At 35.2% G+C, this 23,315-nt stretch overlaps 1 protein-coding gene across 3 annotated transcripts in view; it reads right to left on the bottom strand.

Moving 5' to 3' along the window:
* Positions 1-1,537: 1,537 nt before the first annotated feature.
* The window catches only part of SGO2 (shugoshin 2), a 49,556-nt gene continuing 27,778 nt past the window's right edge, over positions 1,538-23,315 (bottom strand). For 2 of the 3 annotated variants that reach the window (XM_012739076.2, XM_076005784.1), the window contains 3 exons: positions 19,072-21,966; positions 17,369-17,516; positions 1,538-5,780 (listed from right to left, as the gene is read on the bottom strand). In XM_012739076.2, the coding sequence (XP_012594530.2) occupies positions 5,765-5,780; positions 17,369-17,516; positions 19,072-21,966 (3,059 nt within the window). In that variant the 3' untranslated portion in view covers positions 1,538-5,764. The remainder of the gene's footprint in view (positions 5,781-17,368; positions 17,517-19,071; positions 21,967-23,315) is intronic. The other variant, XM_012739073.3, reaches the window with a different exon arrangement.

Here is a 23,315-nt window from a genome sequence, read left to right as displayed (position 1 = left end):
ATTTAGGATTTACCACTCTTAAAGCTTTTGGGTTCATCTTTACATTTTTGAAATATGCACTATAACACCTTTAAAAATTCCAGTGGGATTAAACTAGTTATTTTCCAGACTTCATTTTAACATACCTAGAATATTTTCCCATATTTCATTTACATAAACACAAAATTTTATTGTGAGATTTTCCAAAATTTGCACATGAAAGTGAAGCATACACGTAGCATCAACCTACCCCTTACTAAACTTTAATGATTCAACGTTTTGCCACATTCCCTCATTTTTCGGCAGTACTTTTAAGCCAATCCCAGACACATTTTACTCCTAAATACTTCAGCACACATTAAAAACACACACATTTTATTACTCAGTCACAATGCCATTTCTCAGTGTCTAAAAAATGTCTTTTACACTTGATTTCTTTGAATCCAACAGGGCTGCTCAATGTATTTGCTTATGTTGTCTTCAGTCTCTTTTAATCTAGAACAGTTTCCTCACTGCCTCCCCCCCCCCCCTTTTTTTAAAACACTATCAACAAGTCTAAGAAGAAACCAGGCCTGTTGTCTTATTGAAATGAACCACATTTTGATTGTGGCTGATTGCTTTTCTCCAGTGTTACTTGTTCTTCTGTCCTACTTATTTTCTATACACTGAATATTAGATCTAAAGCCCTGATTAAATTCAGGGCCAATTTTTTTTAGAGGGCAGAAAGAATACTTCATAGTATTCTTGGTGCCATGAAGTCTGGTTGTCCCACTCTTAATAATGCTACAACTGATCAGTGGGTTCAGTATCCCTTCATAATGAATTTCTCCAACAATCTCACCTAATGGTTTCACATCCATTGTTGAGCACTGCCTGAATAGTTATTTTATTAGGATGCTGCAATTTTTCTAATTCTAGTATTTCTTCTGCATTCATCAGCTGGGATCCTTTTGACTAGAACTCATTCCTTCAGTAGAGCTATTGACTGTGCATAAATTAAATTCATAAGAGAAAGGCAAGATAAGTTTGTATTACTTTCCCTTAAATTATAAATTTTCAGAGTATTGAGTTACTTCCAGTAGTATCCAATGTTTTACTTTCTCTCCCCCCTTATCAATTATGAATTTATGACTTTTCCTATAGTTAATATATTTTCATCAATTGTAATCATCATTCTTTAAGATGCTATTTGTCTCAACTTAGGCCGATGAAAGCACCTTCAAATTAGAACCTGTGTCCTTTTGATATGCTTGTATTAGTTTTTGATAATTTCCTTGCTTTCTGGCACAATAAGATGCCTCAAGCTCACCTTGTCTATATCCTGTTCCAGATTGGTTCCTTAATACATTAACTGCCAAGTGAGTCATATTTAACTCACATAGTTTTTAGCCTGGGGCCTCATGAAGCATCTATAACTCACATCTCTTTACCTTGGGAGCCACGAGAACTATTTTTCAAGTTGCATATAACTTACACACAGAAAACAATAAAAAAAAAACCATACATTTGTCATTAAATTAGAAAGGATCATTTTATTTTTGAAGTTTTTATTCTATTTTCATAATAAAACACTGTGACTTTAAGGAATGTTTTTTCTAGTGTGGCAGTATGTTAAAATCAGTAATAAGTATTTAGAAACCAAAATCTGGGTGCTAGAGGTGCTCATTGCCAATGAGTTGTCATTGTTTTTACACATTTTCAGGGGGCAGCACCAGGAAATACAAAATTTTAAAAAGGGTGAAAAAAGCACATATTCACACTGATATTTCTAATTAAAATTTAAGATTACAGAGATTTTAAAAAAATCTTTTTGGATTATAATTGTATCCCTTTCCTCTAAGCCAACAATCTTGGTTCTAAAACCTTAACATAATTGCTTTATCCTGTCCGTAGATGTACTTCAAAATAACCACACGATATTATAGTAGCAATAAAACTAGCAAGTGAAAGCTTAAGATTTCTTTGTAGTTTTTTTAATACTTAAAGATTAGAAGATTACATTCTATTGAAGATGTAAACTCAAAATACTTTTTCTAAGGTCAAGTGTCTGTTTTCTCTGTCACCAACTTGATAGAAAATTATTTTCATTTTAGGTTGCTTTCAAATAAACTGTCCCCCCTACTGATGGCAATGTTGGTTGTTCTTTTTTGTTATTGTTATTACAAACCATGCCATAGTGCAATTTTGTATTTTTGCAAGAGGAATTCTGGTACAGTTTCCTAAAATAGGATTGTAGGAGCAAATGATAAATGCATATGTAATTTTATTGAATATTGTCAAAATCTTTTCTATAAGCTTTATTTTATTTTGCATTCTTTCAGCAATGTATAGACACAAATTGGGGTAAGTGTGCATACATTAGGGAAGAGGTTGGGATTATTAGACCTGAGAAACTTGGAGGAGACCTCAATAAGCCACTCTTAATATCTCAGGAGCTAGGAAAAGGGCTTCCAGAAGTCAGAACTCAGACCTTTAAGAATGGGGTACAGCAAAAATGGTGCTTATACGTCAGGGGCCTGAAAAAGCTTCCTTGAAAAGGTAAACCTGCAGCCTCTGATGAAGGGACACAATCCAACTAGTGATGTTACCTCCAAGAGAGCATAATGGGGCTGGTTCTAGTAGTGCTAAAACCAACTGCTGCCCTAACCTACTGTTGCTGCTGGGTAAAACACCATTACTTTGATGATACTGACAAGAAGAGCAAGCAAACAGGAAGGAGTGAATTCCTTTTCACTCTGATTTCCATCCCCTTCTAGTGCCCCTTATTAACAGGAGCTAAAAAGAAGTCAGCTAGGAAAGAAAAATATTTTTGAGTCCCAGCATCATATAGCAATGTATACAGAGGTGGGCTGAGTTGAGACAACGGTTAGCACACATTAAAAAGGGGGATTTGTTCCATGAAAACAAGAATGCTTTGATATCAGCAAATCTATGTAGCTTATCATGTTGATATATTTTTGTGCTGATTATTTTGCTATTGTGTCTCAGCTTTAAATCCATACTTCTTTATTCCACTTTAAGGACAGGACTTTACAAATGAGTTTTCTTCTTTGCCAGGCTTCCTTTTAGTCTCTACTAAGAGAGGGTGTTAGAGGCAAACTGGAAGTATAGAGTAGAAAGGAGAAAAGTGCTTTGTTCCTATCAGCATAACCACAGAAATGATTCACCTTAGCAGCAGCAATTGACTTCATCTACAGCTGGCTCCATCTTATCAGACCAATCTCATCATATCCCTTATGGGAAACTGGCCCCAACCAGTTGCAGTGTCCCAGGTCCTGAAACTCTTCCTCCAAGCCATTCCAATTCAGCAAGTTCACTCTTTTTGCCTTTGGTCTCTCAGCCCTGGAGGTGGTAGGTGCTTCCTATATTTACTTCCTCTATGATACTCCAGTAGTCCCTTCTGCCTTTCCAAGTCTTTTTTCATTTCCCTATTATATATGGTTAACAATTAACCATTGTGGTTTCTGACCCTTGGCTGGACCCTAACTACACAATCACTATTAATACCAAAAGTCGTTTGTTGAGATTCAACACCCACTCATGATTTTTCAAAAAAAGCACTCAAGCTGGGCATGGTGGCTCATGCCTATGATCTCAGTGCTTTGGGAGGCTGAGGTAGAAGGATGGCTTAAGGCCAGGAGTTGGAGACCCGTCTGGGCATCATAGATCCCATCTCTACAAAAAATAAAAACAAAAAATCAGCCAGGTGTAGTGGTGCATTCCTGTAGTCCTAGCTACTAGGGAGGCTGAGGTAGGAGGATGGCTTGTGCCCAGGAGTTTGATGTTATAGTGAGCTCTGATCACACCACTGCACTCCAGCCTGGATGACAGAGCAAGACTCTAAAAATAAATAAAAACAAAAAGGCACTCAAATAATAATGGATAGATTATACTTTAATGTGATTATAAATATACATAACGAGGCCAAAAGCCACCATCTTCCTTAATGAATTAAAACCAGAGGTGTTCCCATAAAAAATCAGGGATGAGACGAGGATACTTACTATTCCTACTACTATTTAACATTTTACTTAAAGTAGCAGCCATGCATAAGATAAGAGAAAGCAATGGGAAGTATAAGAATTGAACAAAGAGGTAAAAATAGTGTGGTTTTCAGGAGCTATGTCTGGAAAAAAGTACTACAAACAAAAACAGTTTAGTAATTAACATACAGAAATCAATAGTCTTTATATATGCAAACAGTAATTAGAAGAGAGAATCAAACAGAAGACCTCATTTATACTACTAAGAAAAAGATAAAGTAGGCATAAATTTATCAAGAAATGTACAAAACCTGTATGAGGAAATCTTTGAAACTCTTCTAGTCTCTATAATTTAAAGTGTATGGTATTGGGCATAAAAAGACACACAGACTAGAAGATAGCAGAAAATCAAAAAACAAATTTAAGTACACATGGAAATACAACATTAAAAGGTTGCATTTCAAAATAGTAGTGGACAACAGGACTTTTTAGTTAATAGGGAATCATTTAGAAAAAAGGTCAAAATTGCATTCATACTTCACACCATACAATAAACAAATTCCACATGAATTAGAAATTTAAAAAATAAATGAAACCATTGGTAAATGTTTTTATAACCTGGAAGTAGGAAAATTTTTTCTACTGTGGCTAAATTCTATCAATGGTAAAGGATAAAGGTTGATAAATATGACTATAAAAAATAATTGCATGGTAACAGAAAAAAGAAAACTCTTACAGAAAGATAAAATAGAAGGAAACAATAGGAACAAACATATAATACCAGAGTGACTCTAGGAGGCCCAAAGTCTTAAAGTAATAGTTCAGGAAAGAGAACAAAGACTGTCAGAGTTTCAAGCTCTTAACCACCGTGTAGACTGTTACTTTAATAAAGCTTCTAGCCTCCATTCAACTGACATTGTTGGGTGGCTGTTCTACCTTAGCAGTTGGAAATGTCATCTTTAATATTATGAATAAGTTCTGTGGTACCCTGTACCCCTACGGCAGTCTCTCAAAGTGTAGAACCAGAAAAATTTGCTCCAGGCTTCCCTGAAGTGTTTGTTAAATGCAGATTTCTGGGCCCACACCTTCAGTAGTCTGATATTATCTAAGAAAGCTTTTCTATCTAGCCAGCATAAAGTTTGACTAGTAATTTTAACATAAGCTGAATATCAATCTCAGATATGAATAAGATTTATTACTTATTACTAGAATAGTAAGTGATCTTTTTAGTTACAAAAACCAAATTCAAAGGAACTTGAAAGATTAATCTGTCCCCCAAGTCATCAGATTACATATAATGGAAGTAATAACAAAACTGACACCTAACACAAGTATTTCTGAAAGTAGAAGAATGAAGGGTAAGAGAAAACTAGCCAGGGTAGGATGTGACTTTTAAAACCCTTTAGATGCTCACATATAACCGAATGGAACAAAACAAGATAGCTTGGTATACAAGATAACCGATGCAAAAGTAATAATTAACACAGTTTATTTGGTTAAAAGGTTAATAACTGGTTGTTTGGGTAAAGGCTATTAGGTAGAAACAAGCTTAAATAACCATGAAGATGTTAGGCGATGACCAAAATGATTTTAAAGTTTAATATTATAAAATTTAGATATGTGCTATTTTATGCACATATATCTAAACATAAGAATGGACAAATCAATACTCCATGAAAAGGCCAAAGAGGAAAAAAAGCAAACTTTTCGTCAAATGTTTCATCTTCTTGATCCTAGTTATGTTTCTGTTTTGACTCATTATGCTTTGAGAATTCAGAAAAACCACAATCCATAAATTCACCTCATCTTCTCATTTTGCTGCAAAGTAGAAAAAAGGGTAGATTAATAATAACAACACAAAACTAGTATTTGCTGTGAAGCAGGGAGAAGAAAATTGTTGCATCTTACTAGTAGAAAAGCAGTTTCCTTAAACCACAAGCTTTCCTATATATTTGAAATACTCTACAATAGTGGGAATTATAAGAAAATTATAATTATAAGAAAATTATAATTCTTATAATCTTAAATTATAAGATTAATTTAAGAAAAATTAATCAACATAGATTTTACACACTGCATGCTTAACTATATATTTCCTTTTTATTAAGAAATGTAGGACCAGGTGAGGTAGCATGTAACCCTAGCATGCTGGGAGGCCGAGGTGGGCAGATCACTCAAGGTCAGGAGTTTGAAACCAGCCTGAGCAAGAGCCAGACCCAGTCTCTACTATAAATAGAAAGAAATTAATTGGCCAACTAAAAATATGTAGAAAAAATTAGCCAGGCATGGTGGCGCATGCCTGTAGCCCCAGCTACTTGGGAGGCTGAGGCAGAAGGATTGCTTGAGCCCAGGAGTTTGAGGTTGTTGTGAGTTAGGCTGATGCCATAGCACTCTAGCCAGGGCAACAGAGTGAGACTCTGTCTCAAAAAAAAAAAAAAGAAAGAAAAAGAAAAAAGAAAGAAGAAAAAGAAATGTAGCACACATCCAACAATAAATGAAAATGTACAATTGAAAAATAATAAGATAAATGCTCATGTTCCATTCACCCGAGTTAAGAAATAAGGTATTACCACATCTCAGAAGCTTCCAGTGTATTACCTTCTGGTCACGTCCCTCTCCTCCCCAGAAAGTAACCACCATCCTGAATTTTATTAATCATTCCTTTGCTTTGCTTTACAGTTTTTACCACTGTGTACTGCACTCCTAAAAAGTATATTGTTTGGTTTTATCTACATTTAATCTTTTTATCAATGGAATAATACTGTCGGTGTTTTTCTGTGATTTGTTTTTTCAACTCAACATCTTTATTCATTTTTTTCAAGCCTCTCTTTTCTTGAAACATCAGACATACTTATTTTATTTAATAGATTCTATGTACAATTCTCCTAACAGCTGTTTCTGCTGGTACCTTGTTCCCTTGCGTGTGTAGTATTTTTCTTAACTGCGAGCTAGCTGTTCATTCCCTTTGGAAGTTTGGCTGTGGAAAATATGTTGAGACGTGAGATGAAGGAGGACTCCCTAGAAAATATTAGTATTTGCATTTGCTTCTGACAGACAATAGATGCATCCAAGTTTTTTTGCTTTTTAGTATTTTATCCAGTGATTTTATCCTTTCAGTAAGAGTGCTGATCCATGCACCCAGTATATCATGTTGTAAGAAGTGGAGTTGTATTTATTATTTACATATTATATATATATATGTGTGTGTGTATACGTATGTGTTTTTGGATGAAATACATGTACATGGTCCCAAATTAAAACGATCTAAAAGATTAAATGGAAAGGTTTCTTTCCCTCTTGTGAGCCAAAATTATATTAATGCCTTGGGTAATTAGAATTTACTTAATCCTTTCAAAAGAAGTTACCGATTCTAACCTAAGTATAGCAAAATGAAACAGTGTTCTATTTTAGTTTAGATCTACTGTGCATGCAGATTATTTGCTAAACAGCTTAGTTGGTAAATTCTTTAAAAGGAAAAATCACAATGAACATTTAGTACAAATACTGAGTGATGACCACCCAGCTGCCATTTTCTTTTCTCCTTCTTTTTGGATTGGATAGGGTATGCCGCAGGTGTATCATAACTTCTGGTAGCTACTGTAAGAATAGATCCTGATTGAAGCTGCTCACTATTATGAAATGATCACCATAGGCAATGATGATAGGAATGGCAAGAGTTATCAGGAAGGGAACACAAATGTGTTTTTACAGTCTTTATCCTTTAAGTCCCAGAGCATAGAATGTGACAATTTCAGAAATTTGTAATAGTAAAGGTCACCATCCACAATGAGTATATAATAATTTTGATATTTATGCAGCAAAAAGCAGAACCACGACCTTTCTGAAGCAAAAGCTACAGGGAGGTATGTGGAGAGATAGATAGGAATACATAACAGATTTTAACATACCACTCTCAGTACAAGATGACAGATCAAGTGGATAAAAAATAAGTAAGGAGACAGAAGATGTAAGCAATATAATCAACACAGTCTTATGGATATATATCAAATTTTACACCTTGCTTATGGGGAACACTACTCAAGTGCTCCCAGCACAGTTACAAAAGCTGATCATGTATTAGGTCACAAAGGAAACACTGGTAACTTTCATAAAGTAGAAATATTACAATAAACAATCTCTGCCCACAATAAAACTAGAATTTACAAAACAAAAAAACTTGATCAGCCCATCTAGCCCCAAATTTTACTTTATTTTGAGATAAGAGTCTCGCTTTGTTGCCTTTGTTGGAGTACTATAGCGTGATTGTAGCTCAATGTAGCCTCAAATTCCTGGGCTCAAGTAATTCTCCTGCCTCAGCCTCCTGAGTAGCTGAGACTACAAGTGCAGGTCACCATGCCCCGCTAGTTTTTAAAATTTTTTATAGAGACAGGGTCTTGTTATATTGTTTAGGCTGGTCTCAAACTCCTGGCCTCAAGCGATCCTCCTACCTTGGCCTCCTAAAGTGCTGGGATTATAGGCATAAGCCACTGTGCCTGCCCTAGCTAGAAATTTTAAAACCTTCCAATAAATAACTTCCAAGTAAAAAAAGAAATTTTAAAATGACAATGAAAACACTATATATCAGAATCTATTGGCTGCATTTAAAGAATTGATCAGAGAAAAATGAACTGTACTAAACATTTTTACCATGTTAATAAAAGAATAAAAATAATAAATTGAATTCTCAGCTCCAAAAACTAGAAAAAGAACAAAGTAAATCAAAAGAAAACACAAAGAAGGAAATAATAACTACAAAGCAGGAATTAATAGAGAATAGAAAATAGATATAACTAGTAAATAAAAGTCCTGATTTTTCGGAAAAAATAAAATAGACGAACCACTACCTAACTTGATCAAGGGAAAAAAAGAGAAAAAGCACAAATATAAAAAATAATAAATGACAAAGGTGAAATAATCATTGAAAGAAAAGATGTTTAGGATTCATTTACATGCCCAGTTCATAAGAGACACTTTCATAGACTTTTATGCAAATAAATTTGAAAGCCTAGATGAAACAGATGATCCAGACAGTTTCAGAGAGGGATCCTACTAAACCTTCAAAATCCAGACACTCTCAATGTTTTGCAAATTATATATAAATATAAATATATAATATGTAATGATAAATACATATGTTATACTGCTTTATAAATTATTTCATTAAGAGAACCAAGACCTTCTAGATTTCCTTAATACAGCAACTATAATATTATACCTAAGTCAGATAAAGATAATTCCAAGAAAGATAACTATAGACCCATGTCAGTTGTGAATATTGACATAAAAATTCTAAATAAAAAATTTTAGCAAGCACAACACCAAAATGAAAAACATACATCATGACCAAGCAGAATTTATTTCGGGAATGCAAGATTAGTTCAGTATTAGAAAACTCATCATCAGATACCATGTTAATAAATCTAAGGGAGATTAAGCATATGATAATCCCCACAGATGCTGAACAAGCCATTGATAAAATCCAATAATCACCCATGATAAAAACACTCAATAGGCATTCAGAGACACTTTCATAATGTGATAAATTACATATACATACCTCAATCCTAAAGTAAGTATCTTGTTTAATGGAGAGAGAACAGAATAATTTCAACCAAAATCAGGAATAAGACAAGCATGTCTACTATTCCTGCTACTGTTCAACACTGTACTAGTGGTATTAGCCAATGCAATTAGACAAGAGAAAACAATTAGAGGCATACAAATGGGTAAGGAAGTAAAACTATTTTCAGAAGATATGATGGTATACCTGGAAAACTCCAGAGAATCAGTGAGATAAAAGAATAAAAGAATTTAGCTAAGTAGCAAGATATAAGCTTACACAAAAGCGAACAGTTTTGATATACATGAATAACACTAGGTGTGATTTACATGTCCATTTAGAATACCAACAAAGAAAGTTAAATACTTGTAACTAAATTTAGCAAAATATGTGTAAAGACTATATAAGTGAAATTTTAAAACACTTCTAAAAGATGTAAACAAACAGACATCCCCGTTATATAGAATTCAGCATTATAAAGATTAATTTCCTAAACTAATGTATAGATTCAGTGCAATCTCAAAAAAATAATAAGCTAGACTAGTAGCTTTCAACTAAGGGTGATTTTGCCTCCCAGTTGACATTTTGCAACATCTGAAGACTTTTTTGGTGGTTATAAATGGGAGGGTGCTACCGACATCTAGTGGATGGAGGTCAGGAATACTGCTAAACATACTACAAGGCACAGGACAACCTCCCACAACAAAGAAATATTTAGCCCCAAATATCAACAATGCTGAGATTATGAAACTCTGAGCTAGACAAGTCAATACTGCACAGAAGTTCAAATGGAAAAACAAACATTAAAGAATAGCTAGGGAAACAAGGAAAAAGATAAACTATGAGAAGTTTCAGGCTCTACCAGACATTAAAACATACTATAATAAAGCCTCTACAATAAAGTGGACCACTGCAATATATTAAGTTCAGAATTAGACCACCCAAAAATACATATAGAAATTTAGTATAGAAAATCACAAATCTTTTAGATAAAATTGAATTTTGAAATAAATAAATGGTGCTAGGACAAATGGGTAGCCATTTGGAAAGAAAGATAAAATTAGATCCATATCTTATACTACACATAAGAAAAAATTCTAAATGAACTAGAAAGTTATATAAGAAATGAAACTATAAAAATACTACAAGAAAATATGGGTGAATTCCTATTTAACCATACTACAGGGAAAAGCTTTCTAACTATGACTCAAAATTTAAAAAGGATAAAACAAAAAGTTGGGTAAATCTGACTACATAAAGATAAAATTTTTACATGGTTAAAAGATCAAGTCAAAAGACAATTAAACTAGAAAAAATATTGGTAACATATACCACAAAGGGCTGATATCATTAGTATATATTAATATATATATATATGTATATAATTTCTTAACTACTGAGGGACAAAGGACCAAAATCCAAATGACAAATAAGAAAAAGACATGAACAGACCAAAAAATGATATAATGGCCATCAAGCATATGAAAAAAATGTTCAGACTCACTCATAGGGAAATGCAAATTACAACAACATTGGAATACTATTTCTTACCTATCACTGGCAAAAATCCAAACATGTGATAGCATGTTCTGTTGATGAAACTGTGGAAAACGTGTGCTCTAACACTGCGGTCCCCAACCCCTAGGCTATGGCCTGTTATGAACTGGGCTGTGCATCACCGCCCGAGTTTTGCCTCCTTACTTAACCCCGCTGTCCCCTTCTGTCCCTGGAAAAATTGCCTTGCCTTGTATGAAACTGGTCCCTGGTGCCAAAAAGGCTGGGAATTGCTGCTGCTGGTGGGAGTGCATGTTGGTACAAGTCTCTGTAGGGAAGTGTGGCAATACCTAACACAACTACATATGTGCTTATTTTTCAACCCTACAAGTCTCTGTAGGGAAGTGTGGCAATACCTAACACAACTACATATGTGCTTATTTTTCAACCCTGCAATCTCATTCTTAGAAATTTACTGTGAAGATACACCCCTAACAATATAAAAATATAAATGCACAAGATTGTTCAATGTAGTATTTTTATAACTGCAAAATATTAGAAACCTAAAAGTACATATATAAGAATGTGATTGAATAAACTATATACATTTAGACACAATGAAGTATTATCCAGCTGTAAAAAAATAATGAGAAAAATCTCTATAATTGACATGAAGTGATTTCCAGAACATACTGTTAAATGAAAAGTAAAGCTCAACAAAGTAGCCACACTGTGCTACCTTTATGTAAAGGAAAAAGGAGATATACATATATCTACTTATTTGTATAAAATAAATATAGGAAGGATAAACCAGAAATTTAAAAAACTGGTTAGTTACCCATAGGTAGGTCAAAATGGGATAGAGGCCGGGCGCGGTGGCTCACGCCTGTAATCCTAGCTCTTGGGAGGCCGAGGCGGGCGGATTGCTCAAGGTCAGGAGTTCAAAACCAGCCTGAGCAAGAGCGAGACCCCGTCTCTACTATAAATAGAAAGAAATTAATTGGCCAACTGATATATATATATATAAAAAAAAAAATTAACCGGGCATGGTGGCGCATGCCTGTAGTCCCAGCTACTCGGGAGGCTGAGGCAGAAGGATCGCTCGAGCCCAGGAGTTTGAGGTTGCTGTGAGCTAGGCTGACGCCACGGCACTCACTCTAGCCTGGACAACAAACCGAGACTCTGTCTCAAAAAAAAAAAAAAAAAAAAAAATGGGATAGAAAGAAGAGGTAATGAGAACAGGGTAGTAGAGATGAGGAAGCAGTTGACACTTTTCAGCATATACCATTTTATGACTTACACAATCTGAAAATGTTTCACAAACCCCAAGAGTAAACAAATAAAACCTATCAAGATTTAGGAGGAGAATAATGGGACACAAACAATAACAAATGAATAACTGAATAACATAACTATACTGAAGGGTTTGGAAAAGAACAGAACTAAGCTGAGACAAAAAGAACTGTATCTAAATGCTATAATCTAGTTAGTAAATGTGTCTCTCACAGTGATATGAGTTACCATTCTTGAAACTACTTTATGTGTATACTAGAATTGGACAAATAAGTAAATATTTCATAGATAAAGAGAGCCAAGTATCTCATTGATGGAGAAAGAAATTACTAACAAGCAAAAGGGGGAGGCGAAAATGAACCCTGTGGAATTAGATTGGAATCAGAGGTATTAGTATAAACTCATAGTTTTTACAATATATACAGAGAGATACAGAAATATAAAAGTGTTGTATGTGTGAGTTACTACACATACATGTTTCCTAGCTCTGCCTGCTGAGAGTGTCTAAGAGCAGCAACATCCATGGTAGACAGACTCTCAGGAGGAGCCCCCCATGAACCCTGACTACTCATGTTCGTGCCCTTGTATAGTCCCTTCTCCTTGAGGATGGGCAAGAGCTGTGAACTTGCATCTAACAAATGGAATATGGCAAAGGTGACGGGATGTTTCATTTCTAAGATGCCATTTCCTTATATAAGACTCCATCTTGCTAGAGGATTTACTCTAGAGACTCTTTCCTTAGCTAGCTTTGAAGGAAATGGCCATGTTGGGAGGGAGGCTCAGGTGGCAAGGAGCTAAGGACAGCCTCTAGTGGACAGCAAGAAGCTGAGGCCCTCTATCTTATAACCACAAGGAAATGAATTCTGCCAACATCCTGTGACTTTAGAAGCAGATTCTTCCCCAGTTCAGCCTCCAAATGAGAACCAGACATCTTTAGTAGGCTTTGTAAGATCCTAAGCAGGGCACGCAACTAAGCTGTGTCCAGATTGCTGCTTTAAGCCACTAGGTTTGTGGTAATATTGCTCTGCAGTAATAGATAACTAATATAGCACAATATAAGACATGCATATACCTTGTGCTCAGATCTTGGCTTCTAAACAAAATTCTCCAATTAAGGTAACTAGGCTTCTCAATCAAATGCCTAGTTCTGGGGTTGGGGCAGGAAAAAAACATTAAGATGAACCTGAAACATCTTGTTTGTTAGAAAGTAAGGAAGTGCTCAAAATAGTACAAAGTCTTGTGGAAAGGACACAGAAGCCAAGCTGAAGAAAGTCCTAATGGTCAAATTTGGAATAATCTGAACATCAAAATAAATACTGACAGTACTGGATTTTCATCTATAGAGCAAAATCTATATCCATGAGCCCATACTGATATAAATAGGAGGAGAAGGGATAACTCTTCCTTTCAGTAGAATTCCAATTAATACAGAAAGCGATAGAAACTTACTATTAGTAACCATAGTAGTAATTGTTGCAGGAAAGATCCACCAATGCTAAAATTACTAGGTGAAAGTTTGAGAAACAAAATACATAGATTCAAAGTATCACCCCCAATGTTTATTAACTATAAAGGAAAAGATTATAACTTTACAGTGAAACAACACAGCAGACACCACCCTAACCAAGTGAACAAAGTTAACACTACTAGTATTAATATGATGAAGTCTGGATATGATTCAAGGAGAAGGACATATCATTTCTGTGGAATTTTTGCCAAAAATGCACAACTACATTACAATCATGAGAAAACATTAGACAAACTTAAATTGAGGGATATTTTATGACATAACTGACCAATAGTCTTCAAAGATATCATAGGCATGAAAGAAAAAACTGAGGAACTGTCACAGATTGGAGGGTTCTTAGGAGAAAGGATAACTAAATGCAATGTGGGACTCTGGATAGAAGTCTAAAATAGAAAAGGATGTTAGTGGAAGTCTACAGTTTAGTTAATAGTATTGTACCAATGCTAATTTTCTAGTTTTGATCATTGTTTTGTGGGTAAGACATTAAAATTAGGGCCCGGTGTGGTGGCTCATGCCTGTAAATCCTAGCTATTTGGAAGGCTAAGGTGGGAGGACTGCTTGAGGGCAGAATTCTGAGACCAGCTTGAGCAACATAGTGAGATCATTTCTACAAAAAATAGAAAAATTAGCCAGATGTGCTGGTGTGCACCTGTAGTCCTAGCTACTTGGGAGGCTGAGGCAGGAGAATCACTTGAGCCCAAAAGTCTGAGGTTGCAGTGAGCTGTGATGCTATGATGATGCCATTGCACTGACTCTAGCCAGGGCAATAGAAAGAGACCCTGTCTCAGCAACAACAACAAAAAAAAAAAATTAGGGAAAGCTAGGTGAAGAGCATATGAGAAATCTTGCACTATTTTTACAACTTTGGTGTAAGTCTAAAATTAGTTCAAAATTAAAAATTTAACTTACAACTTACTAAAAAACACAAATAATCCAATCGAGCAAAGGGTCTTTTTTTTTTTTTTTTTTTTTTTTGAGACAGAGTCTCACTTTGTTGCCTGGGCCAAAATGCCGTGGCCTCAGCCTAGCTCACAGCAACCTCAAACTCCTGGGCTCAAGCTATCCTCCTGCCTCAGCCTTCTGAATAGCTGGGATTACAGGCATGCGCCACCACACCCGGCTAATTTTTTGTATATATTTTTAGTTGGCCAATTAATTTCTTTGTATTTATAGTAGAGACAGGGTCTCGCTCTTGCTCAGGCTGGTTTCGAACTGGTTTGGAACTCCTGATCTTGAGCGATCCTCCCGCCTTGGCCTCCCAGATTGCTAGGATTACAGGCGTGAGCCACCGCTCCAGGCCAGGGCAAAGGATCTTAACAGCCATTTCCCCCAGGAAGATATGTAACTGGCCAGTAAACACACGAAAAGATGCTGAACATCATTAGTCATCAGGGAAATGCAAATCAAAGTCACAATGAGATACCACTTCATACCCACTAGGATGGCTAGAATCAGAAAGTCATATAAAAACAAGTGTTAGTGAGGATAAGGAAAAACCAAAAATCTCACACACCATTGGTGAGAATGTAAAATGGTACAGCAGCTTTGGAAACAGTCTGGTAGTTATTCAAATGATTAAACATAGAGTTATACCATATGACCCAAAATTTTATTCCTGGGCATAAACCCAAGAAAATAAAAACATACATATATGTAAAAACTTGTACACAAATGTCTACAGCAGCATTACTCATAATAGCCAAAAGATGAAAATGAGACAAATGCCCATTAATAGCCAAATATTGTATATCTATACAATGAAATAATATTCAGTCATAAAAAGGAGTGAAGGACTGATACATGTTCAACACAGATGAACCTTTAAAACATGTTAGGTGAAAAAAAACTGGTAAAAAGACCACACATTATATGATTACATTCATATGAAATGGAAATCTACAGGGATAAAAAAGTAGATTAGGGGTTGCCTAGAGCTGTGGGGTAAAAATATTCTAAAATTGACTAGAGGTAATGGTTGTATATATCTGTTAATATACTAAAAGCCACTGAATGGTATACTTTTAATGGGTGAAATACATAGTATGTGAACTATATCTCAATAAAGCTGTTGAAAGAAAGAGAAAGAGCGAGAAAGAAAGAAGGAAGGAAAGAAAAGGAAGAAAAAAGAGGGAAAGGGAAAGGGGGAAGGGGGAAGGGGAAAGGGGGAAGGGGGAAGCGGGAAGGGAAGGGAAGGGAGAGGGAGAGAGAGAGAGAAGAGAGAAGAGAGAGAAATAGAAAGAGAGAAAGAAAAGAAAAAAGAAAAGGAGGCCAGATGTGGTGGCTCATGCCTGTAATCCTAGTACTCAGGGAGGCAGAGGTGGGAGGATCACTGAAGGTCAGGAGTTTGAAACCAGCCTGAGCAAGAGCAAGACCCCCATATCTACCAAAAATAGAAAGAAATTAATTGGCCAACTAAAAATATATAGAAAAAATTAGCCAGGCATAGTGGCACATGGGTGTAGTCCCAGCTACCAGGTAGGCTGAGGCAGAAGGATTGCTTGAGCCCAGGAGTTTGAAGTTGCTGTGAGCTAGGCTGACGCCATGGCACTCTAGCAAGGGCAACAGAGTGAGACTCTGTCTCAAACAAAACAAAACAAAACAAAACAAAACAAAACAAAACAAAACAAAACAAAACATAAGCCAAGCCAAGCCCAACCCCTTGGTCCTTTATTTCACTTTCAATTTGCTTCTCTTTCACCCTCCCGTGTATTACTGCCATCTGCTGGTTATTGTTTTAAAATACCTGCCAAAACTATCTTTTTTGTTAGATGTGGTAATTATGTCTGGTTTTGTTAAGAACTTTGTTAAGAAGTTCTTATTTTTTAGAGATATATACAAAAGAGCTTCAGGAATTAAATGACTTAATATTTATGACTGTAAGTGCTACTACAAGAAAAAGGATAAATGAAGCATATATGGTGAACTTGATAATTGTTGAATCTGAGAAATGGATAAATTGGAGGGTACTATTTTCTTTGTTGGAGTCCATTTGAAATTTATAAAAGTAAAGAAAAAGGACTGTTAGTCTTTGAGAGTAAAGGACATATAAACTACTTTGAATGTTTCCAGGGAACAAGGTAGAAAATAAATAAGGATAACATACATATATGGAAAATAGTAGTTTGCAAATCATAGGAAACAAATTTTAAAAATTATAATTATCAATGGTCATGATGGAGACTCAGACTTGTGGGGGGAGGGGGGAAATGGGCATTTATTGAAACCTTAAAATCTGTACCCCCATAATATGCCGAAATAAAAAAATATATATATAATTATCAAGTTACAATTTTAAAAATGATAGTAGCAGAACTGGGAACCAAATAAAATGAAACCGATTTAAATTCAGACACTAAAAAAAAACCTATTAAAGAATACATTTCCTCAAATCTTACCCAAATCATACTATGGTTATTAAATATTTTATTGATTTTCAAAAGTATTTAAATATTAATTCAGAAAGGAATTTTTGTTAAGTATATATTTTATAATAGCATACTAAAATCACTTTAATATCACTGAAATACTTACTCTCTGAGACTTGGCTCTTTGAAATGGAGAGGAGTACACTTTCTTCTTCTACTTTGTAGCTCTGATGACAGATCTGACTTATTTTCAGGTTCAGTAGTGTTATTTGAAACAAACCTTGTATTTGTCAAGTCCTGTAATGGTCTATCACCTGAAAAGAATATCATTTTTCACAAATACTCATAAAAGTATATAGAGATGGAAACAGATATGGGCTATATAGTGGTTTGCAAATCATTGGAGCAAATTTTAAAACAATTCAATTTTTAGAAGACAGAGACTAAAATTCGAAACTATTCAAGTAGATAGCCTGCAACCTTTTTATTCTGAAATCACATACAGGCTGACAAAAATTCCTCATAATTCAACTCTTTTCACAGAGCACACAAATTATTGCACATTCAATGTATATGCCACTGATTGCCACAGTGTGAAAGGCACTGTGAGTAGCAGAGATGAAAGCTGTTTCACCAGTCTTCTGAGATGAAAGCTGTTTCACCAGTCTTCTAACAATATCCTGCAACTCTAGGCCTTTGTACTTCTTTTGCTTCAATGTGCTTTTTAGCTGGATTAGCCTTATCCATCAAAATCCTAGTGTTCTACGTATATATATTGAAATGTTAGGCTCCCAGTAAAAATTTTAATTTTTAAAGGAATATCTAAGGTTACAAAATATCTAGCGGTAAAAGAACACCCTTAGGATTCAATATTAAGGGGGAAAAGTGGGATAAATAATGTTGTACGTAGTATAATTTCAAATATATATTTAAAAAGCCATAGATTCAGGTCTGCATTCTGCATGCACATGGCAAAATGGTGACTGCAATTCTACCAAGTGATATTTTCCCTACCCTTTTTCTAATTCTCTATTTTCTGCAATGAGTATTATTTTAATAACTAGAAGAATATAAAAAGTAAACACTACAGGTAACAATCTTACTTATCCTTTAGGGCTGCGGTCTCCAACCCTTGGGCCATGGGGGTTAGGAGATAGGTCCACAGAGCTATGCCACCTCCCCTACATGGAAAAATTGTCTTCCATGAAACTGGTTGTTGGTGCCAAAAAGGTTGGGGACTGCTGCTTTAGGGCCTAAGTGTAGCTAATGATGCCTTTGCAGATTCCTCTAGTCAAAATTACTCCCCATTACATCCCTTAGCATAGTATATGTGCTTTTATTAAATAATCATTTACCACATTTCAACACTGTGTTTGTTTCTTTTATATACATGTATTTTGAGGAAAGGGGGCTGGTATTATTTATTTTTCAGTCCTCCACAACACCCAGAATAATGCTTTGATCACATTAAATATATGCTGCTGAATGGAGTAGAATTCCCACCCTTAAGAAACTTGCAATCATGTCTGGTAAAACAAAACCAGTGCTATTCATTATTATATACATTTGAAACATTCAATTTCTTTCAAATAACACGAAAAAGGAAATTATCTGCCTAACTTTGTGGTAAAGGCCAAATCAGATTTTTAGGCTGTAAATGCCCAAGATACTTTCACTATTATCTTCCCAAAGATAATCTTTCTTTAGATTCCTTCATGCTGTTTCTATAGATCATAAATGCTACACAGCTATCTATATATTTTTAAAGTCCATAAAAGTATCAGTTATAGCAGAAAATATTTTACTAAGTGAAAAAAATCTTAAAAGATAATACTTCTAAAATTTTATCACTTCAGGTTATTGACCTACCTATTCCTGATTTTTGTGCTCTCTGGTTGACATTACATTTTGTCTCGTTCATCTTCTCATGCATACCGTCATTTACTTGAAAGCTTGGTGAACACTCTGGGTCAAAATTTTCTTTTATTATCAGATTTTTACTAGAAGAAATACTCAAAGGTACTGAACCTTCATGAACATTGTCAAAGGAAGAATCTTGTGTGTTAGGTGAATATATCTGAGATAAAGATTTAAACATTTTTGTGTAAAAGTCTGGCTTAATTTTGACCATTTTCTCATTCTCCACATTGTTTTCTTTATCAGCTTGATCGGACTCAACTGACTTTCCCTGAACAGTGTCAACTATTACTTTATGGCTTTCTGGAGAAGGATCTATGGAGGTTTTCCTTTTTTTTGATTTGGATGTCTTTTTATTTACTTTTTTGACCTGGCACTCTCCTTCTTTTATCACTTCCACAAAGTGGATTTCTGTTTTTTTATTCAGAGTTGTAGTTCTTTGCTTCTGAGTCTTAGGTATTTCAGTTGGGTTTCCTGGATCAGAATCTGCTTCATTAGCATTATGTTTTAAATCAGCTTCTGAGGACATTGGTATCTCTGAAGAATCTATTAACTGCAAAACAGATTTGTTCTTACTTTTTGTCAAAATGTTCTTTGCCTTGCCTGATGATTCTTTCTTACATTTTTTAACTAGTTGGTTAAGATCTGAGATTTGCCCACAACTTTCCTTTTCATTACTATTGATTTCTACAGAGTATCCACCAATAATGGCTTGGCCTTCAGGTCTTTGTTTAGATTTATTTATTTTGAAATCAAGATCTCTTGTATAGTTTTCTTGGCCGTCCATACCTTTATTCTCACATATTTGGTTCATTTCAGACATTATTTCTGTCTTCCGATTTACTTTATGCCTAAGCTTCTTATTTATTTTTGATTCATTTTGCTCAGCAGGTTGTGTATCAGTGACAGGCTTTTTCGAATCCAATATATTCTGGGTCTCATAATAACATAAATTTCCATTATCTTTGGTGGGAAGATCAGCTGTTTGAAATTCATTTGTGACTTGTAGGTTTTCAGAAATGGTTTCTTTATCTTTTTGGGTTGGAGAAAAGAAGTTACCTTTTTCTCGGTCATGCACGCCTTTGTCATCGTTCTCATATATTTTATTAATTTCAGAAATTATTTCTGTTTTTCGAAATACCTTTTGTTTAAGCTTCCTATCTATTTTTGGATCATTCTGACAAGCAGGTTGCATATCATGGACATGCTTTTTCACCCCCAAAACATGCTGAGTCTGATAACCACATAGGTTTCCACTATTTTTAGTAGAAAAAAGAGGTGTTTGAAACTCACTTGAGTCTTCTAGGTTTCTAGGGATAATTTCTTTGTCCTTTTGGGTTAGAAAGAAAGAGTTACCTTTTACTGGACAATGCTCATTTTTGTTTTTATCTAAATGATTCACTTCAGAAATTATTTCTGTCTTCCGATTTACTTTCTGCCTAAGCTTCTTATTAACTTTTGATTCGTTTTGCTGAACAGGGTATACATCAGTGATCTGTTTTTGCAAACCAAATACATCCTGGGCCTCACAATCATCATTATCTCTGGTAAAAACAGAAGGTATTTGAAACTCATTTGCAACTTCTAGGTTTCCAGAGATAGTTTCTTTATCCTCTTGGGGTTGTAAGAAAACATTATCTTTTTGGGTGCCATATACATCTTTATCATTATCCTCACATATTTGGTTCATTCCAGAAATTATTTCTGTCTTCCGACTTACTTTCTTCCTAAGCTTATTTATTTTTGATTCATTTTGCTCAGCAGGTCGCATATCAATGATATACTCATTGAAATCCAACATATTCTGGGTCTCATAATCATATACATTTCCATTATCTTTGGAGGAAAGATTGGCTGTTTGAAATTCATTTGTGACTTCTAGGTTTTCAGAAATGGTTACATTATCCTTTTGGTTTGGGAATAAGTTATCTTTTTCTAATTTATGAATCACAAATGTCTGTCTAGAAGCTTTACTTTTATTACAAGTTAGGGAATTCTGACCCATATCAAATTTACTCTCCTGCCGGAATTTATCTGAACTTTGGGAGAAGGAATAAGTTTCCTCTTGTTTATTTGTTACATGTATTCTTTTCTTCTTTTTATTACACTGTGTATTTTGCCTGTCATCTTGATCAAAGTCATTATGAAGGGTTATTTTCTCTAGGATGTCAGCCTGGGTCAGCTGTTTGGTATTGAAAATAAAATCTGGATCTTCTGAATCCCTTTTGCCATCCAGGACAACAGATCTTCTTTCTGGTCCGTTTTCAATCTTTTCCTCAATATCCACATCTGAACTATTTTCAAATTGTCTCTTTGATCTTTCTCTCCTTTTGTCAGAGCTTGAATCTTTCACTTTTCTGAAAGTTTTCGTTCCACACTCCTTTGTTTTTTTATTACTTTTATTTTTAGTGCCTGTTGAAACTGTCACAATTTTGCTTACTTCACTAGCAGTTAAATCCATGTCAGCATCATACACAGTTTTCTGCAATTGAAAGTCATCATTATCCTGAACTTGATTCACGTACCCTGCATTAGGTTCACCAGGAGACTTGGAAGATAAGCCAGGAAGATACTGTTTATTTCTTTGCATTGTAGTATTCTTTATGTTAATATGATCATTTATCTCATTATTCCTATTTAATTCTGGACTTGAAATCTGTTGTTGACCTAAATCTGTCACACAGGGAATGTCTGCAGAAAGATTATTTGACTCCCAAGATGATCCACGCTTCTTTCTTTCAGTCACGTTACTAGGAGATGATTCCCATCTATGGCCTACAGGTGAGGCATTTCTTATCTCACTCATTAGAGAACTCTTGGAACTTTGATCTGAGTGATAATGGCTTTCTATTAAAAAGAAGAAAAACAAAATTCAGAAATAAGTACTAAGTTACCCTAAACAAGTCACATTTTACATTTGTATTGATGGAAAATATCTACTGAGAATTCACTACCTCAGCCCCAAAAGTAGAGTACAGTCAACAGTAGAGCCATTAACATACATTTCTAGAATGGAAGGAGGTCAGCAAATGAAGCCAAATAACAATGGTAACCCTGATAAGGATTACTATCAAAAGGCTATCAGGGCCAGGCGTGGTGGCTCACGCCTGTAATCCCAGAACTCTGGGAGGCCCAGGCCGGCAGATTGCTCTAGGTCAGGAGTTCGAAAGCAGCCTGAGCAAGACCCCGTTTCTACTATAAATAGAAAGAAATTAATTGGCCAACTAATATATATAGAAAAAAAAAATTAGCCAGGCATGGTGGCGCATGCCTGTAGTCCCAGCTACTGGGGAGGCTGAGGCAGGAGGATCACTTGAGCCCAGGAGTTTGAGGTTGCTGTGAGCTAGGCTGACGCCACGGCACTCACTCAAGCCTGGGCAACAAAGTGAGACTCTGTCTCAAAAAAAAAAAAAAAAGGCTATCAGCAGGAAGCTAAAGTTTATATAAATTTTATATTTTTGTATGTATACAAACACACACACACACACATACACACAAATCCCCCGAAAGGAAAAATAATTCTAAGCTCTAAATTCCATAAAATAGTTAGGCACTTTGGGAGGCTAAGGATGGAAAATCACTTAAGGCCAGGAGTTTGAGACCAGCCTAGGCAACAGAGTGAGACCCCGGTCTCTACAAAAAAATTTTAAAAATTAGTTGGGCATGGTGGCACATGCCTGTAGTCCCAGCTACTCAGAAGGCTGAAACAGGAGAATCATTTGAGCCAAGGAGTTTGAGGTTTCAGTGAGCTATGATGATGTACCTGTACTCTAGCCTAGGCAACAGAACCAGACCCTAACTCAAAACAATAAACATAAATAAATAAATTTGATATAGTTATGGTCTCATATTCCAATTTGAAAATCCATGACAAATCCATAAGCACCATAGACTATACCACAGGATTATTATTTAGTAACATCACCAGGTAAATAAAATGTAAGTGCCATTACTCTTTCTTGCTCAATCATTACCCAGGCTCAAGTTTTTGCATTATCACTAATTGGTTATAACCTTTAAAAAGTTACTATACCTGTGTAGGCCCCCAATTTTCATATCTATGAAAAGAAGAGGGTGAAACTAAATATATAAATATATGGTATCTTTCAAGTCATAAGCCAAGGTACCCAGAAAAGCTCTTTAGACCTGTTCATTTTTAAACATTGCTTCCAAAGTAACAGTATTAAGCCACTGTG

Source organism: Microcebus murinus, chromosome 8, assembly GCF_040939455.1.
Source record: "Microcebus murinus isolate Inina chromosome 8, M.murinus_Inina_mat1.0, whole genome shotgun sequence".
NCBI classification, from domain to species: domain Eukaryota; kingdom Metazoa; phylum Chordata; class Mammalia; order Primates; family Cheirogaleidae; genus Microcebus; species Microcebus murinus.
Note: the sequence above shows the minus strand (reverse complement) of the source record. Positions and strands in the feature narration are given on the sequence as shown.